The 25,549-nt window shown below is 36.0% G+C and overlaps 1 protein-coding gene across 1 annotated transcript in view; it reads right to left on the bottom strand.

The window, feature by feature from the left end:
• LOC148939778 (uncharacterized) overlaps window positions 1–25,549 on the bottom strand; it is a 402,528-nt gene that overhangs the window by 87,326 nt on the left and 289,653 nt on the right. Inside the window, exons 9-10 of the mRNA XM_089106449.1 lie at window positions 10,899–11,099; window positions 6,400–6,617 (exon numbers count right to left, since the gene is read on the bottom strand). Of these exons, the coding sequence (XP_088962575.1) occupies window positions 6,400–6,617; window positions 10,899–11,099 (419 nt within the window). The remainder of the gene's footprint in view (window positions 1–6,399; window positions 6,618–10,898; window positions 11,100–25,549) is intronic.

Genomic DNA, 25,549 nt, shown 5'->3' with positions numbered 1-25,549 from the left:
TTTTTTCTCTCCCCTGTTCTTTCCTGGTCATGGAGCCTTATGGGGGAGATTGTGTTGAAGTAGTTTTTTGTTTATGATTTTTTAAGTTAAATAAGGAACTCAGATCCCCCTCCAATGGATTTATGACTTCAAATTCTTTCTAATAAAATCCTTTTTTTCGTTTGGCTCCGGATGCATTTCAGAAAATCTTTGCCAATCTGACATCCTTCATTCGTAAAACGTGAAGTAGCATGATTAACCTTATCCCCTTATCATAGTCTTGCAAAGAGGGATTGAATCGCATTTAACATACCACTTATTTCTTATATACGGTATCTATGATCATCCCTAGAAAATCCCTCTAGAAAATATTTAACTAATCTGCCTCAGCTTTTCGAAGCACCCGCAATACAAAGCCGTACTTGAACATTGTCGCTACCGTTGCTTTCAATATTCTAATCTTAATTCGCAGGAAAATTTTCCTATCCACCAAACTTTCTCTGAGGGGTCTCTAACATTTAGAAATTACGTACACCAGGTGGCGCATGTCAAGTGTGGTGAAAGTACCAAGCGTGGTGGAACTACACTAAGTGTGGCGAAATTCTGCGGGATACGTTCAAGTTCAAATTCAATCATTTTATTATTAACATATAAATGTATATAATTGACATAGGCCCATGGGGAGACAAGGTCGAAATTCTAGGCGTAGACAAAGATACAATAAAAAATTACGCTACAATACAAAGATAATTACGACGGCAAAGATACAATAATACAACAATAATATGAAAGTAGCAGCTAGCCCAGGATCCAAATATAAATATAAAAATAGTCAATATTATCAAATATAAATTCATACTAAAAGATAGCCGAGAGAGGCCCACATTCACCTAGAACAACAATCCAAACAAATAACTTACTCATATTAAAAAGACACTTAATTAAAAGTAAACCTGAACTAAAAGAAATTTAAGATTCCTTTTTATTAAATGGATAGAAGAAAATTTATCAATAAAATCCTTGTGAGCATCCCAGCACCGGGCTATTGACACGAACGGGGCGAATTTAGATCTCTCAGTACTATACTTGTGATTTAAACCAGTGATTTAAACCGTTGATTTAAACGTTGCGCTCTGTGATTTAACCCAGGTGGCCGAAAAGTGGACAACCCATCGCTTTTCCAACTATGAAAAGAACTTTTTGCTGCCTTACTTCAGTGGCGGATCTAGGATGGCCGAGGTACCCCCCCCCCCAAAGATTTTTGCCCTCATTCCTTGTTTTTTTTACTCTTTTTTTAAGAATAAATTTGTCAATTTGGTAAATTATTGGCAACTTTGTCACATTGGGGCCTCCCAAGATTTTGCTCTATATCCGTACCTGTCTTACTAAACCCCATAAACCTGAACGAATACGACTTTCAAGAGCTAAGGCCCAACCGATGCCAAAGTTTGCTAGGGCCTCCATATATAGTTAGGGTTTACTGAAAGCACAAATAATGCCCAATGGCCACAATCCTTTCCATCCTTTGATATCCAAAGATCGTGGGGTTTAGGTTCAAATTTCTAATTTTCTTGCAATTGTATTTACTTTTATTATTTTGACATAGTTCTTTTTAAGTTGTGCGTTTCCGTGACGTAAAGTTAATGTTCGAATAGATTATTCTATATTATTTGTTCGTTCTTTGGTATTTAATTTTTTTGCGACGTAAAAAGCGCAAATATTTCATTACTAAAGCTGCCTTTATAATTAATCTTCATTTTATGTTAACTTTTAACAATTACCGGTATTTACCTTCATCCGAATCCTTCCTAACAGTAACCGTCGCGAGGAAGGGCTTCGTGCCCCCCCCCCCCGATATCCGAAGTTTCTCCGAATTTCTGGGCACATCTTATTAAAATTACCAAAAATATTATTATTGCCCCCAAAGGCCGTATCCAAGATTTTTTTTTCGGCGGGGGATTTTACAAAAGCATTTTTTCCGGGGGGGGGGGGGGTCACAATTTTTTTTTACGCATCAGAAAATTTGTTTATATTCATTTTTGTTACATTTTTAAAAGTCGGACAAACATTTTGGGGGAAGGGGTTCAAACACCCTCGAGGATACGGCCTTGATTGCCCCACCCCCACCAAACGAAATCTTGCGTAAGTAGCCGCTTTTTACTATTTTTGGTACATCCTAGCTAGTACAGCCGGACGTAGTAAACGGCAATAATTTGCAATGTTACCGTAGAAAAAGTACGAATTTCAGAGATTATATTGAAGTTATAAAAGGTTAATGAAGTTTAAATAAAAGGTTAAATAAAATATGAAGTTTAAATAAAAGGTTAATGAAGTTTAAATAAAAGGTTAAATAAAATATGAAGTTTAAATAAAAAGTTAATAACATGTGAAGTCGTGATACATAGATTTCTCTTTTCCAGCGTAATAAGTATCATTTCTTGTCTAAAATGAAAACTATTATATATAAAATCAAAACATATATTTTATTCTATAAAATATGAAATAAAAACAAAAAATAATTCAATCATTTATCATCTCTATTAAATCATTTCTTATCTAAAATAAAAACAGAACAAAAACTATTTAATGATGAACTGTTTGTTTTAATTACAGAAATCCAATTTGGAAGTGAAACCCTGTAAAAACAAAGTTTATTTTTCTGCAAATTGCTTTTGTTGATTCATTGGAAGTATTTACAACTTAAGAAGATACAGTTCTGTTCGGTATCTCGACATCTTCGATAAGTTGGTATTCGGATTGACATCAGATTTGATGGCAGTTCCTTCCTCAATTCTCTCCATCTTCGTAAAGAAGCTTCAGCACAAGGTTGGGACGGGCACTTTCAAACCTGGCACGTACGCAGGGGGGCATCTGCCCCCTGAAATATCACATTTTTTTTACTTTCCCATAATTTTCTGATACTTCTCATAGAATAAGGGAATTGAAGGATTTGCCCCCCCCCCTCCACGAAATTTCTCCGTACGTGCCTGTTTCAAGCCAATGAGGGCTAGACCTCCTAAGGCTTTGCGGAACACCTCTAAAACTAATTTGGAACAAAACTAGTAACAATTTTTATTGGATTCATTTGCACCCTCTAAAGGTACAGCAAAAGTCCTAGATGCTAATCCTTACCAAATTTAACTGAGATCAACGAAAATGACAAGAAATGGATGCGGTTGACAAGAATGTAACCCTTTTCTCCCAGAGGTTCGATCGAGCATAAACATCTGGGGCGAGAACTGTAACCCAGGTTTGTTTAAAGAATTTCCTGAGCGTATTTTCCCCTCCCCCTCCTTCCATATCAGTTGAATCAAGTAAAGACAATAACAGGACACAACTATTAGGCTAGCTATTGCTTTCCATCAAGTTTGTTTTGTTCTCTGGTTTACAATTTTCATAACAGGAACGTTCCGTACTTTCATCTCTCACCGTTACCAAGATACAGAACGAAGTTCAACGTTAAAGAATGATTAACGTTAAAAAACGGATAAAAAATTGTTTATATTCATTTTTGTTACACTTTTACTAGTCGGACAAACATTTTTGGGGGAATGGGCTCAGACCCCCTCAAGGATACGGCCTTGATTCCCCACCCCCACAAAATCCTGTGTAAGTACCCACCTTTTACTATTTTAACGAAAGAAAAGAATACAGTCGACTCTCGATAATCTGACATTCGATGATTCGGAGTTCTCGATAATTAGAACTTCTTTCGCAGTCCCTTGAAAAACAATTGATAAATTGAAAAAGAAATAACTCGACAATTTGAATTTGTGAACAAGGACATCTTGGTTGGCAACACTGTAAAATATATATAAAGTCTGCTGGATAGCACTAACTTAAGTGAGAATGTGAAAATGGCAGTTTTGGTCTCTATAATTATGAATGATAAGGCCTGGAAAAATGTCAGTTCTATCACCCCTGCTTCAAAAAAATTTGTTTGCTACGAAAACAGAAAACACAACAAGATGGCCGTTCTTTTGCACTAAGACCTTACATCTAAGATCTCACATCTTTCTGCAAAGATTTCTGTTCTTTTAACTCATCTTTGTTCTAAGATCTTACAGCTCACTGATGTTAGCAAAAAGTGTGAAGGACACCATCTTTCTGCCATATAGAGCGATGATGAGAACTTTGATGATATACTCATCATGGTTCTTAGACCGCTGATCAGAGTAGAATGAAGACAGACGTTTGTTAAAGAACGCAATTAGATGTAAGATCTTAGTGCTAAGATTTCACTTTTAAGCGTTCTTTGTCAAAAGATGTATCTTAGCACAAAGAAGAGTAAAAGAACGGCCCTAAGGTTATCCGTTACGAGATTTAACAGGATCAGGATGCATCCCCCTTGACACAGAGTGGTTACTTCTATCAAACTGTGATGAGTTTACATTTGAAAATTTTGTTCACATCGACGACGAAATTGCTGTCCATGGTGCTTCGACCGATGCAGGTGACCGATGACCGGTGCTTTGACCGACTATTCAAGATGAAGATGAGGAAGATTAAAAAAAAGACCCTGGCCACATTACTCTGGCCACTCTGGCCACATTAACCAGGAGGAGATAATACATCAACACTTTACATTCCTACGCTGTCAGAAGAGAAAAAAATTATAATTTATTTACAGCTCTTATCAGTATTGTAAATGAATTGGTCAATGTAAGATGGAAGTCGCTTCATCCTCCCAAAAAATAATCATATATTACTTTGCAAAATCATTTTTTCGCTCACATGGTTTTAACATACTTAATAGTGATTAAGAAGTTAATTTAAAGAGTTTATATGTAGACCATGTCCATACATAGGTTATGCATATTAAATAAAGCACTTATTGAAATTCTCCTTTGTTCCTTCTGATTATTTGAACTCTTGTTATTTTGAACGTCTCGGCAATTTGAACTTTTCCTCTGCTACCTTGAGTTCCAAATTATCGAGTCGACTGTAAATGCGATCCCATAGTGAGATTAAAAACAAATATCCCACACGAATGCTCAAATTTGACGGATGTTAATTAGGAAAATTTGACAAATTAGTAGGTACGTCAAGAAAAAAAGAGTAGGCAAATAGACAGTCGGGAATATAAAAAAGAAAATGTGTGTCTCTTCTGTTGACTCGTGGTCTTAAAGCACGATGAATTAATCAAAAGAAGTCTGGATCTAACTACTTTTGAAATTTCGTTGATCAAAAAGAAGTTCTTTGATCCTTTGTGTGTAGCAATAGAAAGATGACTGTCGAAAATTCGAACGAACGTTAAATCCAAAAAGAAAGAGAAGAAATAAAAAAAAATAGGGCCCTTTCACGAAATATATCGGGATTGACATGGAAAATCATGAGAATCGTGAATGTAGTCAAAGCCATGTCCAGGGGGATACGGGGTTTGACACCCCCCCCCTCATATAAATTTTTGGCCGACTCGCAAAAACCTAACAAGATGAACAAACACATTTTTGATGCGATTTTTGAAATTTTCTTATTGTATCCTCCCCCCCCCCAAATAAAAAAATCCAGGATGCATACTTTAAAGTAGTTTAAGATGCCTCTTGAACGACCGAAATGATATACAACACTAATATCATACTTTTATATTATGAGGGAAAGCATTGACTAAGACTGAAAGCAGCAATCTGAAAGACGATCTTCTAGACTTCAAAATAATTTATACAAAAACATAAGCCTAATGAAGCTTCTAAATCGACGATTGAGGCTCACTCGTGAGTGAGGCGAATGAGGCATGCAAATTAGCTTACGACTGAAATAATGACTATACCAACAAGATAAAACATGCAAATGGATGAGAATAAAGTTTTGAAAGCCTCTTCACAGATACTTCCTTTTTTGTAGAAATCTCTGATATGCACTCTCTATGCCGCTTCGGATAAGCCTGGTTAAGCGTGCCACTTCGATCCACGCTTCATGAGCGTGGATAGGGGCACACGAGCAGATGGTGGGCTTTGAATCCGTCCACTCATTCCAATTTCAGATTTTTCAGTGATTTCTTTTTTTTTTGGATAATTTTCTTATGCTCCCCGAAACAGTCAACCTACCTGTAAATGAATTCGATGCAGGTGCCTGCGCAGACCGAAAATACGGGAACCCAATCAAAGCAGTACAAAAGATGATTGACAGGGTCAAAGCAGGGCCGGAGGTGAGTGATTGTCAACCTTTCACTGCTCCATGTAAATGCCGGAGCGAAACTACGCGTGGCGCACTTCAACCAACCTATGTCTTTTTTCACTACACATGACACACTTTGTGCCCCCTTAACTAATAAACAGTCAAAGACTTACCAAAAGGTAGAGACAAAATTATAGTTTAATCAGCCAATGACAAAAGAGGAGCCCTTCGATCGTGTACCTTTGTAATCCAGTTAACTGTGTAACTAATAAACAAACTCCCTTAAACGTTCCAAAGACTTACCCAAAAGTCGAGACGACATTACAGGTTGGCCAGCCGATCACAAAAGACGAGTCCTTTGATCGAGATACCTCTGTAACTTCGTCTATACACTTGTCGGAGAGCCACATCTCGGCCAAACGTACTTTCTCTTTGAGTTTGAACGTTCCATCAGATCGAGCTTTAGCTACTAGCAACAGATCCGTAAATAGAAACAGATGCCGGTCTTGGCTTTGAAGACCCTTAAAGGAAAAACGAATTAGAATTTTTTCGTAGATATATTTATTCCGTAGGCCTATATATATATATATATATATATATATATATATATATATATATATATATATATATATATATATATATATATATATATATATATATATATATATATATATATATATATATATATATATATATATATATATATATATATTTTTTTATATATATATATATATATATATATATATATATATATATATATATATATATATATATATATATATATATATATATATATATATATATATATATATATATATATATATATATATATATATATATATATATATATATATATATATATATTTTTTTTTTTTTTTTTTTTTTTTTTTTTTTTATATATATATATATATATATATATATATATATATATATATATATATATATATATATATATATATATATATTTTCATTTAGCAGTTTTTGTACAAACTGATGTTTGTCTTAAATGAGGATAAACCAGTCGATCTTGTTGCCAAAGGGTAGACACATAAATTTATAAAGGGTAGAATGTCAGACTGGGATTCCATATCAGTTTTTTCAATTGTTTTCAGCATTTAATGCTGAACAACAGATTTTAGAAACCGACTTCTAAAAGAAAAACCCGCTACCTATGGAGGACTTCAGAATAACTCTCGAACAAAGCCAGAACTTTCGAGGATGGGGATAAGAGGATAATACAATATGGAGGTTATTGAATTCCAAATAAGAAGCATTTTGTTGCCTAAGCTATCGAAATTCTCTTCGTGGCCTGTCAGATTACTAATGAGGGGGGATACCCCGATAGTCTATACTCACATGTACGCCAAAAGTCATTTGCGGATTCCTTATTGAATCTTAAAAAGGTTCATCGTATTGGCTAAACCAGTGATGCACGAATGACAGGACCCCCCTCGAAATCTGAAATTATCCCGATTTCACGGCATTTCTTCTTGTTCAAATTATGAAATAAAATTTATTCTGATTTCCCTTCCCCCTCCCCTGAAAATTTTCCATCCATCCCGGGGTTAGGCCTACACAGAAGATAAAATCAGAGATGAGAATGGTATAATTTTCATCCATTAAAAAAATATTAAAAAACAAATATTTCGGCAATAATCACCACCAAGCTCGCCAAAGGGCAGAAGAACGTACCAGCATTGAAAGCGACTTGGTGGTCGTCCTTGTCAAAATTTTTCATGCATTCTTTGTTTCCTCACTGGCCTAGGAAATTCCTCACTTTCATCTGTGATCTTCATTCAGAAATATATTAGTAAAACTTAAATGAGCGGGACTTTTCGGTCGCTTATATATATATATATATATATATATATATATATATATATATATATATATATATATATATATATATATATAAATCCACTTTCTGCTGTACTTACCCCCCTCCAACCTCCTTGAGTTTCTAAGGTCAGAAAAATTTCTACACATACTTCTGACAAAGAACCTAGGCGAACGAACGTTCAGTATTCAGTATCTGGCACACAGTACATAAATTTATCTACAGTCGTCTGACAGGAGCTTTACAAATGCTAAATATGCCTGAACAGTATGCTAAAAGCACTGTATATAAATAATATAACAGTAAGATCAGAGTTCAGTGATTTTTGGCTACTACATCCTCGGTGCGTACAAACAGCTCCTCCCATTTAATCTGCCATCAGCGATCCAGTGTATATTACCCTGGAACGCGTATTTTCGCAGAAACTTTCTCAAAGTTTTTCTAAAAAAAGAAAATTTTCTAAAAAAAATTGGAACATACCAGAAAAGTGTATTATATTTGGTTGCAATTCAAAATTCGCTGATAAAATTACCAAAGTCCGTCTTTCAACAGACAAAAAAAGAACGGATAGCTTCCATTGGAGAAAAAAACAAGACAGTGGCTCTAAAATGATACTTATTTGCCATTGCCTTACATTTTAGTGCCAGTGATTATCAAGGTTTTCACAGAAGTTGGCTTACCAACTCCTGCTTCATTAATTTTTGCTGAAGATAACAACAAGACAGTAACTCCGAAATGACCTTTATAAGTTTCCACCTTACATTCTAAGCCGAAAATAGAGAGACTCCGTTAATATGATTTTATCATCAATGTACGATGTCCCGTACGATGTAAATTCTTTTCTCCCTGCAAATTACATAACGTAAGTTGAGATGGTACGGCCATCTCTTTTGAATGCCAGAAGAAACCCCCTGTCACATCACCTACGATTTCAGCTCCATGGCTGACGGCTGGGAATGACACGTGTTCGTCCAAGAACAAGACGCATAGTCTACATTAGTTCCTAAGCAAGGCAGGAATAAGACCTGAAGATGCACCCACGTCTGCTCAAGACCTGGTGTCCTGAAGGAGGATGGAGTTTGCTCTATCGAAGTTGGCGCCAAGTTGGGAGGAGAATTAAGCAGTAGTAAGAAGGGAATTCACATTTTAATGGCATTGATTATCTAGATCTCTAGTGAGGTTGACTTACCAACCACCTCCTGTTTTACAAATTTTTGCTGAAAATAACAATCACGGAGCATCTCCAAAATTATATTGATGTACTTTGCATTTCAACGACAGTGATTAACTACATTCTTTATTGAGGTTGACTTACCAGTCAACTCCTGTCAGAGAAATTTTCGCTGTGGGATTGACAGAGGCAAACATAACGGTAAGCAAAATCTAGCACACGTCAGTGAGATTACTTCATTTTGTATAACACCTTTCGAAAGAAGTGATGAGTAGCATGCTAATAAAGACATGCCTTCCATATCTACTCTAAAGATATAAAGGAAAAAGATTTTTGACAGCGATGTACTCCTGTGCGTCTGGGTACAGGCTTACAGTAGGTAATTTTCTATTTAAGATCAAGAGTTTGATGATTATGGGTATTTCATTTCATCAGAAACCAAAGGCCTTCATGTTTACTCATAAGCAAAAAAAAGAGGTTTTGATGGAAATATACCTCCTGTGTGTCAGGATACAGACTTACAGCATGTTATTTTTTGTACAAGAATGAACAGAATAACATGATTATGGAGGCTTCACCAGACATCAAAATCAAGGCGAAAGGCATTAAAGAAAAGCATGATGAAATAAAATAAATTTAGGTTATCAATCTGAAATACCAAGGACGACAAAATTAAATATTTTTTTTTGTCACCCGGGACCCATCTTAGATGAATTCCTACCACAAAACCATATTTTTTAAGATTTTCCCTTTGGCATTTGTACTACTACTACTAACAATTCACCGCAGCACCAAGCCACCTGAGATCAAGGCAGCTACGCACGCTCTTCCTCCCGCCCAATCTGTTTAAAACCTCCCTCTTTACACCCTCCCTTTCCTTAGATCTTGAAATATAGCCTACCTTGGTACTTACGTATTATAGCGACCCCACTCAAGAAGTGAAGTTAGGTTAATCCTAATAAATATACTAAAATATGATGAAAATATAATGCTTTATTAGCAAAATCAAAGAAACTACAACAAATAATTATGGAGAACAGCCCACCCAGAACGCATTATATTAAATACCTAACCAAACTTAACTTAACCACCTCTATATATATTAATCTAAATCATATATATCTAAACCATAGTTTTTCTCACTAAGACTAAGCTAATTATAACCGATTGCAGACAGACAAACCGGTTCTACTCAAATCAAGAACTTGACTGGGGTTGCTATAATACATAAGTACCTATACCTTTTCTTGGTTTTCTTACTTTCAAAAATAACCTCTTTTTTCTTATTTTCGTTTAAGGTTATTGAAAAAATCTTGCCCCCCCCCCATAGACTTTAAGAAATACATTCTCCCCAGCGTTTTCGTGAATTGACACCACGGGTCCATATAAGTCATTTCTTTTTCAAGTTAAGAACTTACCTTTGGATGAGCAAAAGCAAAGTTTGTGCTTACCTTCGCTTACTTTTTGTAGTTTTCACACGTAAATTGTCACAGAATAGTCACAAAATTATGTATTACAAAAGCCTATATTTTCTATTCTTATTTATAGACATTTCATCTTGTTTAAATTGTCACAAGAATGGGCAAACAAATATTGTGTGATAACTCTTGTGACTATGGCTCACAGTGCAATTTTTCTCAACGAATTTGTACATGAAAACAACAAAACGTAAGTCAACATTACCGCCCCCCCCCCATACACAAAAAAGACTGAATATGCCACTGGCCAGGTTTAATTCTAACTGGCTAAAGCCAAGTAGTATTTTAGGCCACCTTGAGAATCAAAATGCCTTACTGTTGTGAACTGCACTGGTGCTTCCATTATGAACTGCCTTCGTTGTGCAGGAGATCGTGCCATGGCTGATAGACCAGGTGATATTTCGGTGATGTTGTTTTGCTTCACAGAAGTAGGGGTAGATAATTTACCTGATTTCGAGGACAAGGCTCTCTGTAGCGCAGCAGTTGTTGACTTTCTCCGCGCCAAATTTTTCATATTCTAAAATAAATTATTTTAGTTTATAACAAAATAAAATAATTATATGATAATAATGTTGATAGTATGCAGACACAAAACAAAATCCAAATTACATATTAAAAAAGAATCAGTTACTTAGCGTGACCCATGCTTGCCGATACTGCCAAAAATATGCAGCAAGAATTATTTTCCTAACTTCACGCTGTCCAAATACTTTACCCCCCCCTAATGTCCAAATATATAGCCCAAATTTATATAAGCACAATGCATTCTGTCACCCGTAACCATTAGGCAAACCGGTTTTTCAACAGATCTTACGTAGCGTAATTCTTGGGTGTTTCGTTTAATTGACATGTACACAACAAATCAATTAAACAAACATAGCCACTGCTAGAGTGTAAAATTGCAAAAAAAAAATTCTATTTTTAATTTAATAATTGCAGAGAATCAAATTCAGTATTCATGTTTATCGGTTTTAAATAGTAAAGTATGCAAAAAAAATCTTTGTTTGCGCAAGAAATAAGTACAGGAACTGCGGTAGAACATTATCCTAGACTTGGCGGCCAAAAACCTAACCGCAAAATGATACTGGTATGCTATCTTGATACACTAATGTATGAGTATCACAGTAATCTCAAAATTCTACCAACGGTTAGACAAAATCGCACATTCATTATACTTATACAATTTATTAATTAAACAAATATTTTAATTTCTAAGAACTCTTTCAAGAAGACCGATTATGGAACTGAAAGTTGAATGTCGTAGATATACCTAGGTCACTCACAAAAACTTATCTATGGGCCTTTGTATAGCGTGGTTTTAATTGCGTATAAGATGTTTAAAGTGTTGTTTTGGGTGGGGGGGGGGAGGTACCGAGGTTAGATTTAGTATTTAATATATGCTATGCTTTGACCGACCCCCCCCCCCCTAATGTGCAAATATATAGCCCAAATTTGTTTCTAAACTATTATATATTCATCCTATTTTATTTTATTTCATTAGCATTAACCAAACTAGCAGTATATAAAAGAGTAGGTATACTAAAGGTGTACCAAAAAAAAACTGTTTAGTGAGAAAAATTGCAACTTGTACCTGATTGAGAACAGTAAAAGTTTATTATTGAAATAAACTTATGCGAATTTCGGAAGAGCCTGAAAGCTCCCAAATATGGCGTCGAATAGACATGAAAAGTGCACTTTTGGAATCATCATGGTCAAAAACTTAAGACCGGAGAATTACACCCCCCCCCCCCTCCACCTAGAACAACAAGAAAAATCACTTTTCTGCATCGGAAGCACTAATGCCTCCTTTTTTCTCTTTGCTTTTCTTTTTTCCCCGTGATCGTCAGTGGTCATTTAATAATGGGAGAGGGCTCATTTGAAAGGAAAATAATAATAACTAATGCCTTAGCAACGTGGCGTTTTCTGCCACTTTGTGCCACCAAACATCAATTTTTGCCCAAGGAGGTCAACATGGCATAAAATGGAAATTCAAAGACAACCATTCCATTTTTCAGGGTATAAAGCCTTTAACCAGGCACGTGCGCAGAAATTTGTTTCGAGGGCCTAAATCCTTCAAATTCCTTATTCTGTGAGAAGTATCAGGGAATTATGGGAAAATAAAAAAATCGTGAGATTTCGGGGGGCCGGGCCCAGAGGTCCCCCATCTTTGATCTCCTATATTGACAAACTCTAGCGAAGTGGCATTTTCTGCAATTTTTTGCAACAAAACATAAATTGTGGCCCAGAGAAGGTCAAAATGCCAGGGAATTCAAATTCTTAGATAGCCAATTGGTTTCTCATATTCTAAAACCCTATACTAGATGTTTTGAGCTCCCAAGCGTGAGAAAGGGAGAAAATCCCTTTTTTGCACGGCTAGCATGCATCCCATTACTTAGCCTACCACTTTTTTTTCTGTCAGGCCTAGTAGCTTACCGCAAGAATGCAGAGATGTATAATGGATCATTAAAATCTATCGCCTCTCTCTACGCGTCTCTTATAAGTTTGTCTCAGTGGCGTCAATTCAGGAAAATAAAGGGGGTAGGCAAAAAGAACTTAGTTTTAGTATCTAGGGGAGGGACAGACTTGTCGTGTTTTTCGATTTTTTCAGAAATACCAAAAAAGAGGCATTTTTCAACAAAAATACCCTAAATAAAGTATTTTTCAACAAGAATATCCCAAATACGGTATTTTTCAAAATCCAGGGGGCTATTGATATCTAGGGGCACAGGCCCTCACCTATCCGCAAATTGACGCCATTGGTTTGTTTTAATAGCACCATCGTTAGGTGCCATATAACACCTTCTGTTTAGGGCGGGAAGGCTGGAATGCATAATCAGGGTTCCATGACCAAAAATCCTTAAACAAAGTTTTTCTTGTGAAAGTAAAGATATATTTAATAGATATCACCTACCTATATGTTTAAAGATATATATACAACTGATATAAGTAAATATGATGGTGATATTTTCTAGTATCGGTAAAATTCAAAAAACTAGGCCTTCAATGAAAACATAAAACGATCAAAAAGCAAGATGTTCTCTAGGGGTGAAAAATTAAATGAGTAGCCTGCAGACAACAAAGACTTATTAATACGCATCTCTGCAGTCTTTCACCAGCCATTACATCGATAAATTTTATCATATAATTTCCATTCTTGGTACTGTTATATTATCTGTAAAACACGCGTCGAGAAAAGCAAAGCTCAGATAGCCATTAGCCGGTAATTGCCTATCTGACGCTGTATAACAAGGGGTTTCTCACTCCGGGAACTATACTTAAACTTTAGTTTTTTGGGGTTTAGGGGGAGAAAAAGGTACCTAGGTTAGGTTACGTATTTAATATATGCTATGCTTTACCCACCCCCCCCCTCCACCCCTAATGTGCAAATATATAGCCAAAATTTGTTTCTAAACTATTACATTTTTTTCGTCTTTTGTTTTATTTCATTAGCACTATCTAAACTTCATTTTTCACGTGTTTTACAGATAATAGAACAGTACCAAATTCTCTAACAAAACTCGAGCAAGCTCAGTTTTCAATAAATGGCTAGTTTTTAGAATTCTAAAGATATTGGACAATATGATAAATCAGCTTATTTAAGTTAGTTTTGTAGATATATCTTGTGTAATCTCTACAGCCAAATTTTTAACTTCCGTAAGAAAAACTTTTTTTTAAGTTGATTCCATATAATGACACGTAAAAGGGGCAGCCAAATATTTACTTTTCATATATCATCACTTTCCACTTCGGTTATAGATGCCCAGGGTCACCCCTGACACGTACGCAGGGGAGAGGGGGGGGCTCCGGGCCCAACCCCTCCCCTCCAAATTTCACGATTTTTTCTTTTCCCATAATTTTCTGATACTTCTCACAGGATAAGGGATTTAAAGTATTCGCGCCCCCCGAAACAAATTCCTGCGTAGGTGCCTGGGTCACGCCCTTTCCATCGCCTGGTGTATGTTTAGGGCCACCACACGTGCCACAGTTTCACCCCATCTGGCACAATTCTGCCACGCGGTGCACAGTTAGCACGCTTAGTACAGTTTCGACACGCTTGGGAAACGCCACTTGGTGTATGTAGTTCCTGAAAGTTTGCGACACTTCGATAGCCCCTGCACTATCTTTAAGGCACTAATATCAATATCGATCTGCAGCATCCATATATTATAGTATACGGTACTGTGCCTTATCATGGGATGATCAGGCAAGTTGAGGCATTTAGAGTCAATTTTTTCGAACATATGGTTCAAAAATCCCATCAATTATCAATACATTATGTGTCATCCATATAATTGCATCTCATCACCGAATGGTAGAAAAAAAATCTACAAGACTCCTTACTGCTACTACAGCGGTAAAAAGGCCTGGCTTTCTCCTTGAGGCTAGAATCATCAATAGTTCTTAATTTGATAAAGCAAGCTGTTTCATAGCAAATTTTAGGTATGTTCCTTTTAGAGATATTCATATCTATAAGTCGTCTTGTATAATCATAAAAAAACTTTACATTAACCTTACTCTAAAAATGTCACCACCACCCCCCTTTCTGAATGAAACGAACAACTACTCCGAGTGGAACAATTATCGACATAATAATAACAAAACATACAATACACTAACATAGTATTTTGAAATACATAAACTAGTATTTGAAACTGAACATCCTAGCTATTTTATATCTACATAATAATAGCAAAACATATAATAGCACAACATATCTAACATAGTATTTTGAAACACATAACATAGTATTTGAAACTGAACATGCTTTTCTTGCTATAACTTTAGTTAAGAATAAAAATTTTCCAAAAAAGGCAGATACTACTGTGAACTTCTCTTCTTTTTCTCCGTTAAAATTGAATGGAAAGGCAATTAGGAATAAAGCAGTTTGACACATAGAAAAAAACCTTAAATAAGCCCCAATTTTTAAGATATGTTGGAATAATAAATAAACCAGAAAGAAAATACACCTGCAATAATTAATTTAAAGAAAATACTGTAAAACCCACCCGTCACTTTTGTATTTCCGGTTCTTGCTTCGTCGCAGTTGGTTCAATTTATGGATACACGGGTTGAAACAAGAGAGACATTCGTAGAATGCATGGGAAATATATATATATATATATATATATATATATATATATATATATATATATATATATATATATATATATTTCTATTTGTCTTAGATGGAAAGCGACGAAAGCCGAACTCGCTGTTTCCCATAGCAAAGGATAATTTAGGCACAAGATACTGGTGCTACTCAAACCATAACCATAGCCAAACTGGATATAACTGAAGAGAACAAATTCCCGGATGAGAAGTACAGATCCGCAAAGCTCATGATGAAGTTTTAGTTGCAGAGCTAGCAGAGAAGTATGCTGCCTTTGTCAATTTTACATTTGACTAAGTTTGGCAGCGCTTGGAAGCTGAAGGGGTGCTACCATTTCGTCAACACCGTCACAAGCAACAAATAACATAACATCCAACCGTCAGGACATCGACAAAAAAATTATAGGGTTTATATAATAGTAATAAGTATAAAATAGTTTAAAAACAAATTTCGGCAATATAATTGCACATCCGGGGGGGGGGGGTAAAGCATAGCATATATATTAAATATGTAACCTAACCTAACCGAGGTATCTTTTCCCCCCTAAACCCCAAAAAACTAAAGTTTAAAAATTTTGGATTTTGTGACGGTTGGTGGATCTGACGGATTTTTCGTAGATGTCATGACGGATTTTGTGGATTTCCTGACGGTTGGATGTTATGACGCTTTCCCGAAGCTGAACACCCTAGCTATTTGTCCTAAATCAAAGCGGAAACCGATATTTCCCCTAACAAAGGCTAGTTTAAACAAAAGGTATTGATGGCACTCAAGTTAAAGTCAAAACTTGAAACACCAATTTAGACAAAAAAAAACACTCAAGTTAGTCAAAACTGAAAACACCTTAAGATATGAGAGTTAAAAAAAATCTTTCTATTATTCAAACCAAAACATATAACATATCTAACAAATAACAAAACATGACTAGATATCCTAAGTCTAAAATTACCAAAGGTGAATGGAAAAAAATAAAAGGTAAAGGATACGGCACTAGACCATCTAGTTCGAACCGGCAGCATTTATCTCTAGCCCTTCAGGCAGGAAGTACAATGGGGGTTGGGAGCCAGCCATCCTGGGCTTTCGTAAACCCTTACTTCTCCAGGTACCTATTTAGAACTGGGTCGACTCTGGTGGAGCTTACAGTCACGCCACTGACCCCCGATCCAAACCAAATAATCAGCGACACCAGGAGTCAAACCCCTGTCCTTGTAGTCAGGTTTGCAAGTCTAGCGCGCCAACCACTCGACCAGTTCGGCTCAAATTTTGCCAAAGAGCAGGTGACGCGCTTAAACCAATCGTGAGGAAAGATCTACCTAGGATAGCTCCTAAAACACTCCTCACAGCTCATTCACGCACACGGGAATTTCTCTCGGGGGTGCCCATCTTGTCAAAACAGGAGGAAAGACGGAATTATACCAAACCATGAAAACAAAAATTACGATATTTTGGAGGCCGACCAGGAAACCAAAAATACCCATCGTTCGGGGTATACCTTTCACTAATGGCTAGCAACCTCGGTACAGTTCTCTTGCACTTGCTTCCTCCTTAACAAACTTAATTTAAAGCTCCAGTCTTACTAAATTTTGTGATTGTTCCAATGCATCTAGGTCACTCCAGATCACCTGGCTGAGCAAGAGGGCGAGGATCTTTGGGGTCAGATCTAAAAGGGCACAGTGAAACATTTCTTTAAAGGATAAATTTATATTATATTTTTTAGAATTTTCTGTTTCAGGTTCTTTTATGAATCTTTCCCGCTGTATCCTTTTTCCTGTTCTGACGAACGCTCCTCATCGCACCCATAGAAAAGGAATACTTGCCACTATCAAAAGGATCTGCATTAAAAAAAAAAGTTCTAGAAAACAGGTGCTATAGTATACAGCCTAGAAATATAATCGCAGGAAAGGGCCTGGCTGGGCACCTATGAAGGGGCTTATTTCGGGGGGAAAGGGGCCAAAACGAAAAGAAAATTTAGGGAAAAGGTATTAAAAAAGAAAACTAGTGAAACTGAGGGTACTTGTCTGTTTAACGGAACACACTCAAGAATCATGCTGTGTAAGATCTGACAGAAACCGTTTTGCCTCTTTGGGATCGGTCATGATTTGCTTATTTTGAGTGAGAAAAACTACGATATGTGTATATTTTTATTAAATATTCAATATATAGAGATGGTTCGGGGTTATGTTAAGTATTTAATATAATGCCTTCTGTAGGGCCTGCTTTCCATAATTCTTTGTCGTAGTTTCCATAATTTTGTTTCTAAAGTATTATAGATTTTGGTGCATTATATATAACACAGCGCTATAGACTGTACAAGGATATACAAATGGAAACCCGTCAAACGGGTATTTACAATAGATAATGGATTGCAAAGCGTGATTTCTTATCGCGTGTACAATATTTAAACTGTTTTTTTCGGGTTTAGGGGGGGGGGTTACGTATTTAATGTATGTTATGCTTTGCCCCCCCCTAATGTGCAAATAAATAGCCCAAATTTGTTTCTAAACTATTATATTTCCATCCTATTTTATTTTATTAGGATTAACCAAACTTGACTTCTTTCGTGTGTTATATATGATGCAGCAGTAGCCTACCGTATTATATTATCATCTTGTTTTGGTATAGAGATGATATATAGATGAGATTACATTAATATATAGAGGTGGTTAGGGGCTAGGTTAGGTATTTAATATAATACGTTCTCCGGGGCCTGCTTTCCATAATTCTTTGTTGTAGTATCTATAATTTTGTTTCTATAGCATTATATTATCGTCATATTCTGGTATATTTCATTAGGATTAACCCAGCTTCACTTCTTGTGCGTGCCTCGTTTACCAGACAAGTACCAAACTGAAAATTTCGAGGGAGAGGAGGAGCCCAGGCCCAAAAGCTCCCACCTTTGTTTTAAACAGGTGGTAAGATCCACCTTTGTTGCACGACCTTTGTTTTAAACAGGTAAACAACTGCCATGATTGTTTTTTTTCCTTGTGCTTGACAGATTGAAATGCGAGAGAAGACTAAACGAAAGTACACTATACACACGTTAGGGTGACAGTTCCCCTCCAATTGCTCCGCTCCTTGGAATAAAACCCAGAGAGCATGTCTAATTTAGCCCCAATAAATAATATATTCCGTGAATAGAACCACTCAAGTGAAAACGCGAGAGGAAGCAACTTTGAAGATAAGAAACAGTGCATTTGAAAAAAAATCAAGCAGTTTCCGACCTGTTTTTTGAATTTGTCCCAATACCTTAGTTTTTTGTGAACAAAAGATTGTTGACAAAAGATAAAAAGTAATAATGAACCGGAAATGCGACGTAGCTAATGATACCTGTTTCATCTTCTTTTGTGCACCGTCAAATACCCATTTTAGAGGGCAATATTTTATGGTAATTTCATCTCCTAACGAAGTTAAAAGTTTAATCCATTCACAATGTCACAATACTCACGATGTGAAAGTGATCAAGCAAACGAAACAAGAAAACACCATTAGAAGCGAGAATATTCAATTTAATATTTCCTATATAAATGAAGGAAAATCTAACTGAACAGAAGAATGTTTTGCTTCAAACAGGAGTTTACCAGGTTTAACCCCCCCCCCCCCACCGAAAAAAAATATTTAAATCGAAAATTAGTCGCCAAATATAGGTAACAAAAAGACTGTTTATCCTTAAAAAAGGAAAAATATATTTTCAACTCGTAAATTGATCTTGAAAATGCAAGTAAAAAACCTTAACCATCCCCATAACAAATTTTCCTTCGACATACCTCCCTCCAAGCAAAATCCTGTTACGGTCTGTTGAAAACATAGAAACAATCTATTTAATACAAATAACATTTTCCGGCTTCAAAAAATATATACAGAAGCTCACGAGACCAGGTAAGTACACAGGATCAGAAGGCCAAACCACCCCCTCCCCGAAAACTTGCAATCTGTTTCCTGATTTTGTGGCACTTCCTTACAATCAATCCAAATTATATAGCTTACGTACCTAACAGAGATCTAGAATTCTCTTTGTAACCTTGATTACACTTGATTATTTTTTTATATTGGTAAGATAATTATTGATATATAACACAGGAAAACAGATCGTTCACTTTCAAAAACACTGTGAATAAAAAGCTTTTTGTTCTTTTTACTTGCTTGAAATTTCCTACAAAAGCAAAGGCGACATATTACGAAAGCGTAGAGGGAGTAAAATATATTTTTCAAAATCTAGCCGGAATGATTTTTTTAATATTTTTCGATTTTCGATGAATTAAATCAAAATATTTCATTTTTCAATAAAACTACCCCCCCCTAAAAAAATTATTTCTTTAATTTAAGGGGGAAATTAATCTAGGAGGAACAATTTCCCCTCCTCCTAGGGCTGGGTTTAAAGCTTTGACGCTTCTAGGCCCAAGCGTTTTCGTCACTTCATTTTTGCAAGATTTCGGGAAAATCCCCAAAAATTCGGAGGTAGTGGAAGCACAGAACATAACGCAAGTGATGAGGTGTTGTGATTTGAATTAATTACGATTCAAATAGATTAGCTTTTTTCATAAATAAGTAATGCAGCATTTGATACTATTTTTTGCGGTAATTAATTTTCACTCGGAAAATAGCCCTTCTACGTCCATTACTCTTCTTTTTTTTTTCTGTTGCCTAAGTATACCAACATATTTTTGCTGAGGATTCCCCCAGAAAAAAAAGAACAATTAAAATGGAGACCGAAAACACTTAAATCAGATGTAAAAAGGACAACCGATACGTGCATCATGGACAAATTGTCAAGCGCAAAGATAACAACACAAACTTATGTTTCCCAACAAAGCTATTAAAAGGAAAATTCATGGGTAACAGGTATTTTGAAACAGCCGGAAGAGTTCTTAGGTTTCTAACATGCCACTTGGGACAATTCGAAGAAAAAGTGCAATAATTTGAGCTAACTTAGAAATTTCTCTGACAATACCTCTAAAACCGAAATTCTCAGAAATATTCTGATTCCATATTCCTTTTCTTGATAAGTCATTAATCACCAGGGTTGCCAACGGGGTCAATAGCACAAATTTTGGTACAATTTTGAGGTCCTGGTACAATGCGGTACGTTTGAACATTTTAGGATACAATTCCAAATGGTTGGTACATTTTAATACGTTTGGGCTGTATTTGCCGGATCAAGTTTTCCAAATTCCTCATGTCACATCTTACGGATTTCAGCAAAAATAAGCGCTTACAGCAAATAGTGAAAGAGAGGTTGCTTGTCTATCAGTTTATTCTAGTGATTTTTTCTGTGGGATGGAAACTGATGAAAATACTATAATTGTGTTGCAAAGAATATTTCGGGCACAATCTGGTCAGAAAACTGGTACGATTTATTTCAAAAGTTGGCAACGCTGTTGCTCACTACTTGTTTTCTCATGCTAGAGTCACTTCAAACGAACGATGGTAAACTTGAAGTGGATAACCACATCTAATGGGAACATATTAATAAAATAAAAGTAATGCTGTTCTCATGCCATGTTCTTTCCAAATATCATGGTCACTTTACTGTCAATGAAGGGTACTTGTTAATTAAGCGGAACACACTCAAGGATTACGCTTAGGTTAGATCTCAGAAAACCGGTTTCATAGCCACTAAGACGAGTGACTGGTGATACAGTGCATTGGACTATAAAATTTGGGCTATGTATTTGCACCACAGTTTATATAATTATCCAGTATGATCTTTCCCTATCTCACCCATTATAAAAACCTTTGCTTTACCCCCCCCCCCTAATGTGCAAACATATAGCCGAAATTTGTTTCTAAACTATTATACTTTCACATGTTTTGTTTTATTTCATTAGCATTAACCAAAATTCACTTCTCGCGTGGGTTCCAGCTAATTAACAAGTACCATTGCAGCTAACACATTTTGCATGTAGATTTGTATCTCTCGATGCTTTTTTTTTGTTTACAGTTTGTTCCTCCATCAAAAGCATTCACCATCTGTGATTGCAAACGCATTATTTGAAATCTATAGAATATTATCTACTGAATAGTATCTATAAATCTATAGAATATTATAAATAGTATATTATAAATCTACAGAATATTTTAAATGGTTTAGAAACGTTGACAACAACGGAAGGAATCTGATTAATAGAAAAGTGTTGCACATTATAAAGTGACAATTTCACTGTCATAGTGCTTTCGGTACTTCCGTACACACTCGAGAAGTGATGTTAGGTTAATCCTAATGAAATGTACCAAAATATGATGAAAATATAATACTTTAGTTTATATAACAATAAAATCTTGGCTATAGCCTGTATCTCCACATTAGGAGAGAGGGGGGGGGAGGGGTAAAGTAACCTAATCTTACCCCCCCCCCCTAATATGAAAAAATAAAGCCCAAAGGTGCTTGTGTCTTATAGCCACCACACTCAAGTTCTGTCGAGAAGTGAAGTTTAGTTAATGCTAATGAAATAAAACAAAATATGATGAAAATATAATACCTTAGTTTACATAACAATATAATCTCGGCTATAGCTTATATTTGACATCAGGGGGGGGGGGGGGTTAAAGTAACCTAATATTACCCCCCTCCCCATAATGTGCAAAAATATAGCCAAGAGGTGCATGTGTCTTATAACCACGACGCTCAAGTTCTGTCGAGAAGTGAAGTTTGGTTAATGCTAGTGAAATAAAACAAAATAGGATGAAAATATAATACCCTAGTTCATATAACAATATAGTCTCGGCTACAGCCTATATCTGACATTAGGGGAGGGGGAGGGGGGGGGGGTAAAGTAACCTAATATTACCCCCCCCCTAATGTGCAAAAATATAGCCCAGAGGTGCATGTGTCTTATAACCACCACACTCAAGCTCTGTCGAGAAGTGAAGTTTGGTTAATGCTAATGGAATAAAACAAAATATGATGAAAATATAATACCCTAGTTTATATAACAATATAATCTCGGCTATGGCCTACGTCTGCATGTTAGGGGAGGGGGAGGGGGTAAAGTAACCTAATCTTACCCCCCCCCATAATGTGCGAAAATATACCCCAAGGGTGCTTGTGTCTTATAGCCACCACGACCAAGTTCTGTCGAGAATTGAAGTTTGATTAATGTTAATGAAATAAAACAAAATATGATGAAAATATAATACCTTAGTTTATAAAACAATATAAGCTCGGATATAGCCTATCTGCACACTAGGGGATAAAGTGACCTAATCTTACCCCCCCCCCCCAATGTGCAAAACATAGCCCAAAGGTGCTCGTGTCTTATAGCCACCACACTCAAGTTCTGTCAAGAAGTCAAGTTTGGTTAATGCTAATGAAATAAAGCAAAATATGTTGAAAATATTATATTGCATAAAAAAAATTTATGGAAACTACAACAAAGAATTATGGAAGGGGGGCTGCCCAGACTGCATTATATTAAATAAGTAACCTAAACTAACCTAGCCTAACCAAAATACCAACTAAACATTTAATTAAAATATAGCTACGATGTAGTTTCCCACCGAGCCGAAGCTAATATTGTCTGGTATAAAAACCATGAAAACGGTTATTGTCTCCTGTTCGCGACACAAGATCTTGGTGGCTATAAGACAAAAGTACTAGTCCAAATTATACAAGTCCAATGCAGCTTCTATCACCCGTCATTCGTCTTTGTAGCTACGAAACCGGTTTTCTTAGATTTTACATTCAGCAAACTTCTCAAATGGGATACTGGCTAATACGGATGTACCATGTTTTCTTTTACTTTTTTATATATCCTAGGGCTATATCTAGTATCATCAGGCGGCAAGGCCGCACCCAGAGGGAGGGTTAGGGGGTTTGACCCCCCCCCCCGAAATCTTTGTTTGACTGGTGAAACGCAACAAAAATGGATATACAGAAATTTTGTACGCGTTTTTTGAGTTTTTTTTTGTGTACCCCCCCCCCCCCCCGAAAAAAATCCTTGAGTAAAAAAATTCTGGGTACGGCCTTGTCAGGGGGGATGTATTGTCACAAAAGCAACTATTGTATTTTGAATGAGCATAAGCTAAGTCATCTAATGGTATTACTTTTATTATCATGTTTCCGGATTGCACAGACTATGGTCCGTGTTATGGTCACAGACTACAAGTTTACCAAAATGATTTTTGACTTAGAATAAACAATCAGGAAATTATTCATTGACAATTCGTACCTACACAAGCACGGAACACAGCAAGTGACAGTGAACATCCCAGTCAAAATAAACACAAACAAATTGGTACTACCTAATACACCCTTGCAAACACACTAATTCTGATTCTGATAGTCATAAAGCTTTACAAACACTATAGTTTGGATATGAGAGGCGATTTAAGGGGGTGTCAACTCCCTGCCAGCTGGTGTACATCTAAACCTCTCCCTAAACCTCTCCGAACCACGCATGATACACTCTGAATCAAGCGTTATGCACTTCCACCTCGGGCGGCGCAAGCCACCTGATGCACATAACTTTACAAAGTGTGGGACCCCTCAAGGCAATTCTTGTTTAAGGCATGGGCAAGCCGTAGCATAGCCCTCTACCAACAAGAAAATAACAATTGAGTTTAACACCGAGTTAAGAAAAACAAAAGGTAACAAACAAAGCCAATTAACACCCCTGTATGAAAGGAAATAGGGATTATCAGCAATCACAAGCGAAAACTCACGAAAAACTTCTAACACATTTTAGCTGAAAACCTCGTATTAATGCACGAAACAACGAAGAATGAAAAAACGAGGATAATTTCTTAGCCAAAAATAAACAAAAAACAAATAACGAAAAACAATAAATGAAACACCGAAACAAAATAATCAAATAACGAATAAACGAAAAATAAAGATGTATATGTTGCCGTGAATGTCTGAAATTGATGAAAGTCGAGATTCACAGGTGAATGTCCGAAATACCCCCCCCCCCCCCTTGGATTTAGTCAGCGGTGTCAGTGAAATTTATTGTTTTATGCAAGGTTTGATGGTGACAGCTTAGGTTCGGTTAGGTTTTTAACCCATTTCTGAGATTTATAACCTAATTTAACCTAAACTAAATTTAGCTTTTACCACTAAAGCTTGCATAAAATTTTTAAGTTTTATGCAAGGTTTGATGGTGACAAGTTAGGTTCGGTTAGGTTTTTAACCCATTTCTGATATTTATAACCTAATTTAACCTAACATAATATTAGCTTTTACCACTAAAGCTTGCATAAGACTGAAAAGCGCTGATTCGCAAAGCTAATTGAATCCAAGCAGAGAAAAAGGAATTTCGGACATTCACCAGCGAATGTCGACATTAACCAGATTTCGTACATCTACAGCAACATATGTACAACTATTTAATAGCATTAACTGCTATTGGCATTGGCGGGCAGCAACTTCTTTTAGGATTGAGTCATCAATGACTCTCGACATGACTCATTTCATGTGTCATGAGTCATAACTCATGACTCATAACTAAAAACTACTTTTGTTTACTCTTATTGTTATCTATATTACGGCAAAAAACACTTCGGACAAAATTTATTGGCTATTTAAAAGAAATTAGTTGGGCTAGGTGAATAAAACTTATGAATCACCTCAAGTATCTTTTTTAAGGAATCACTTCAGTCAACTTTTTATTTTTTCTCGAAAATACTGCAAAACTCACTTTCCGGCAAAAATTTCTTTGCTATTTTAAAGAAAGTGGCAGAGACCAGTAACTTGAACTTATAAATCACCTCAGATATCAGCTCTGAAAATCTCTTCAAAATTTTTTCAATATTCAAGAAAGTATGCCAGGGGAGTGTTTTTTTTTTTTTTTTTATCTTAAAGCATAGTGAATAAAAATGACTGTTGTCATGGCCATTATATCAAAGGCCAGTCATATTTTATGTTA

Source organism: Artemia sp. Qi Xiang Cuo, chromosome 20 (genome assembly GCF_049724085.1).
Source record: "Artemia sp. Qi Xiang Cuo chromosome 20, ASM4972408v1, whole genome shotgun sequence".
In the NCBI taxonomy this organism is placed as follows: domain Eukaryota; kingdom Metazoa; phylum Arthropoda; class Branchiopoda; order Anostraca; family Artemiidae; genus Artemia; species Artemia sp. Qi Xiang Cuo.
This window is presented reverse-complemented; position numbering and strand designations above follow the sequence as displayed.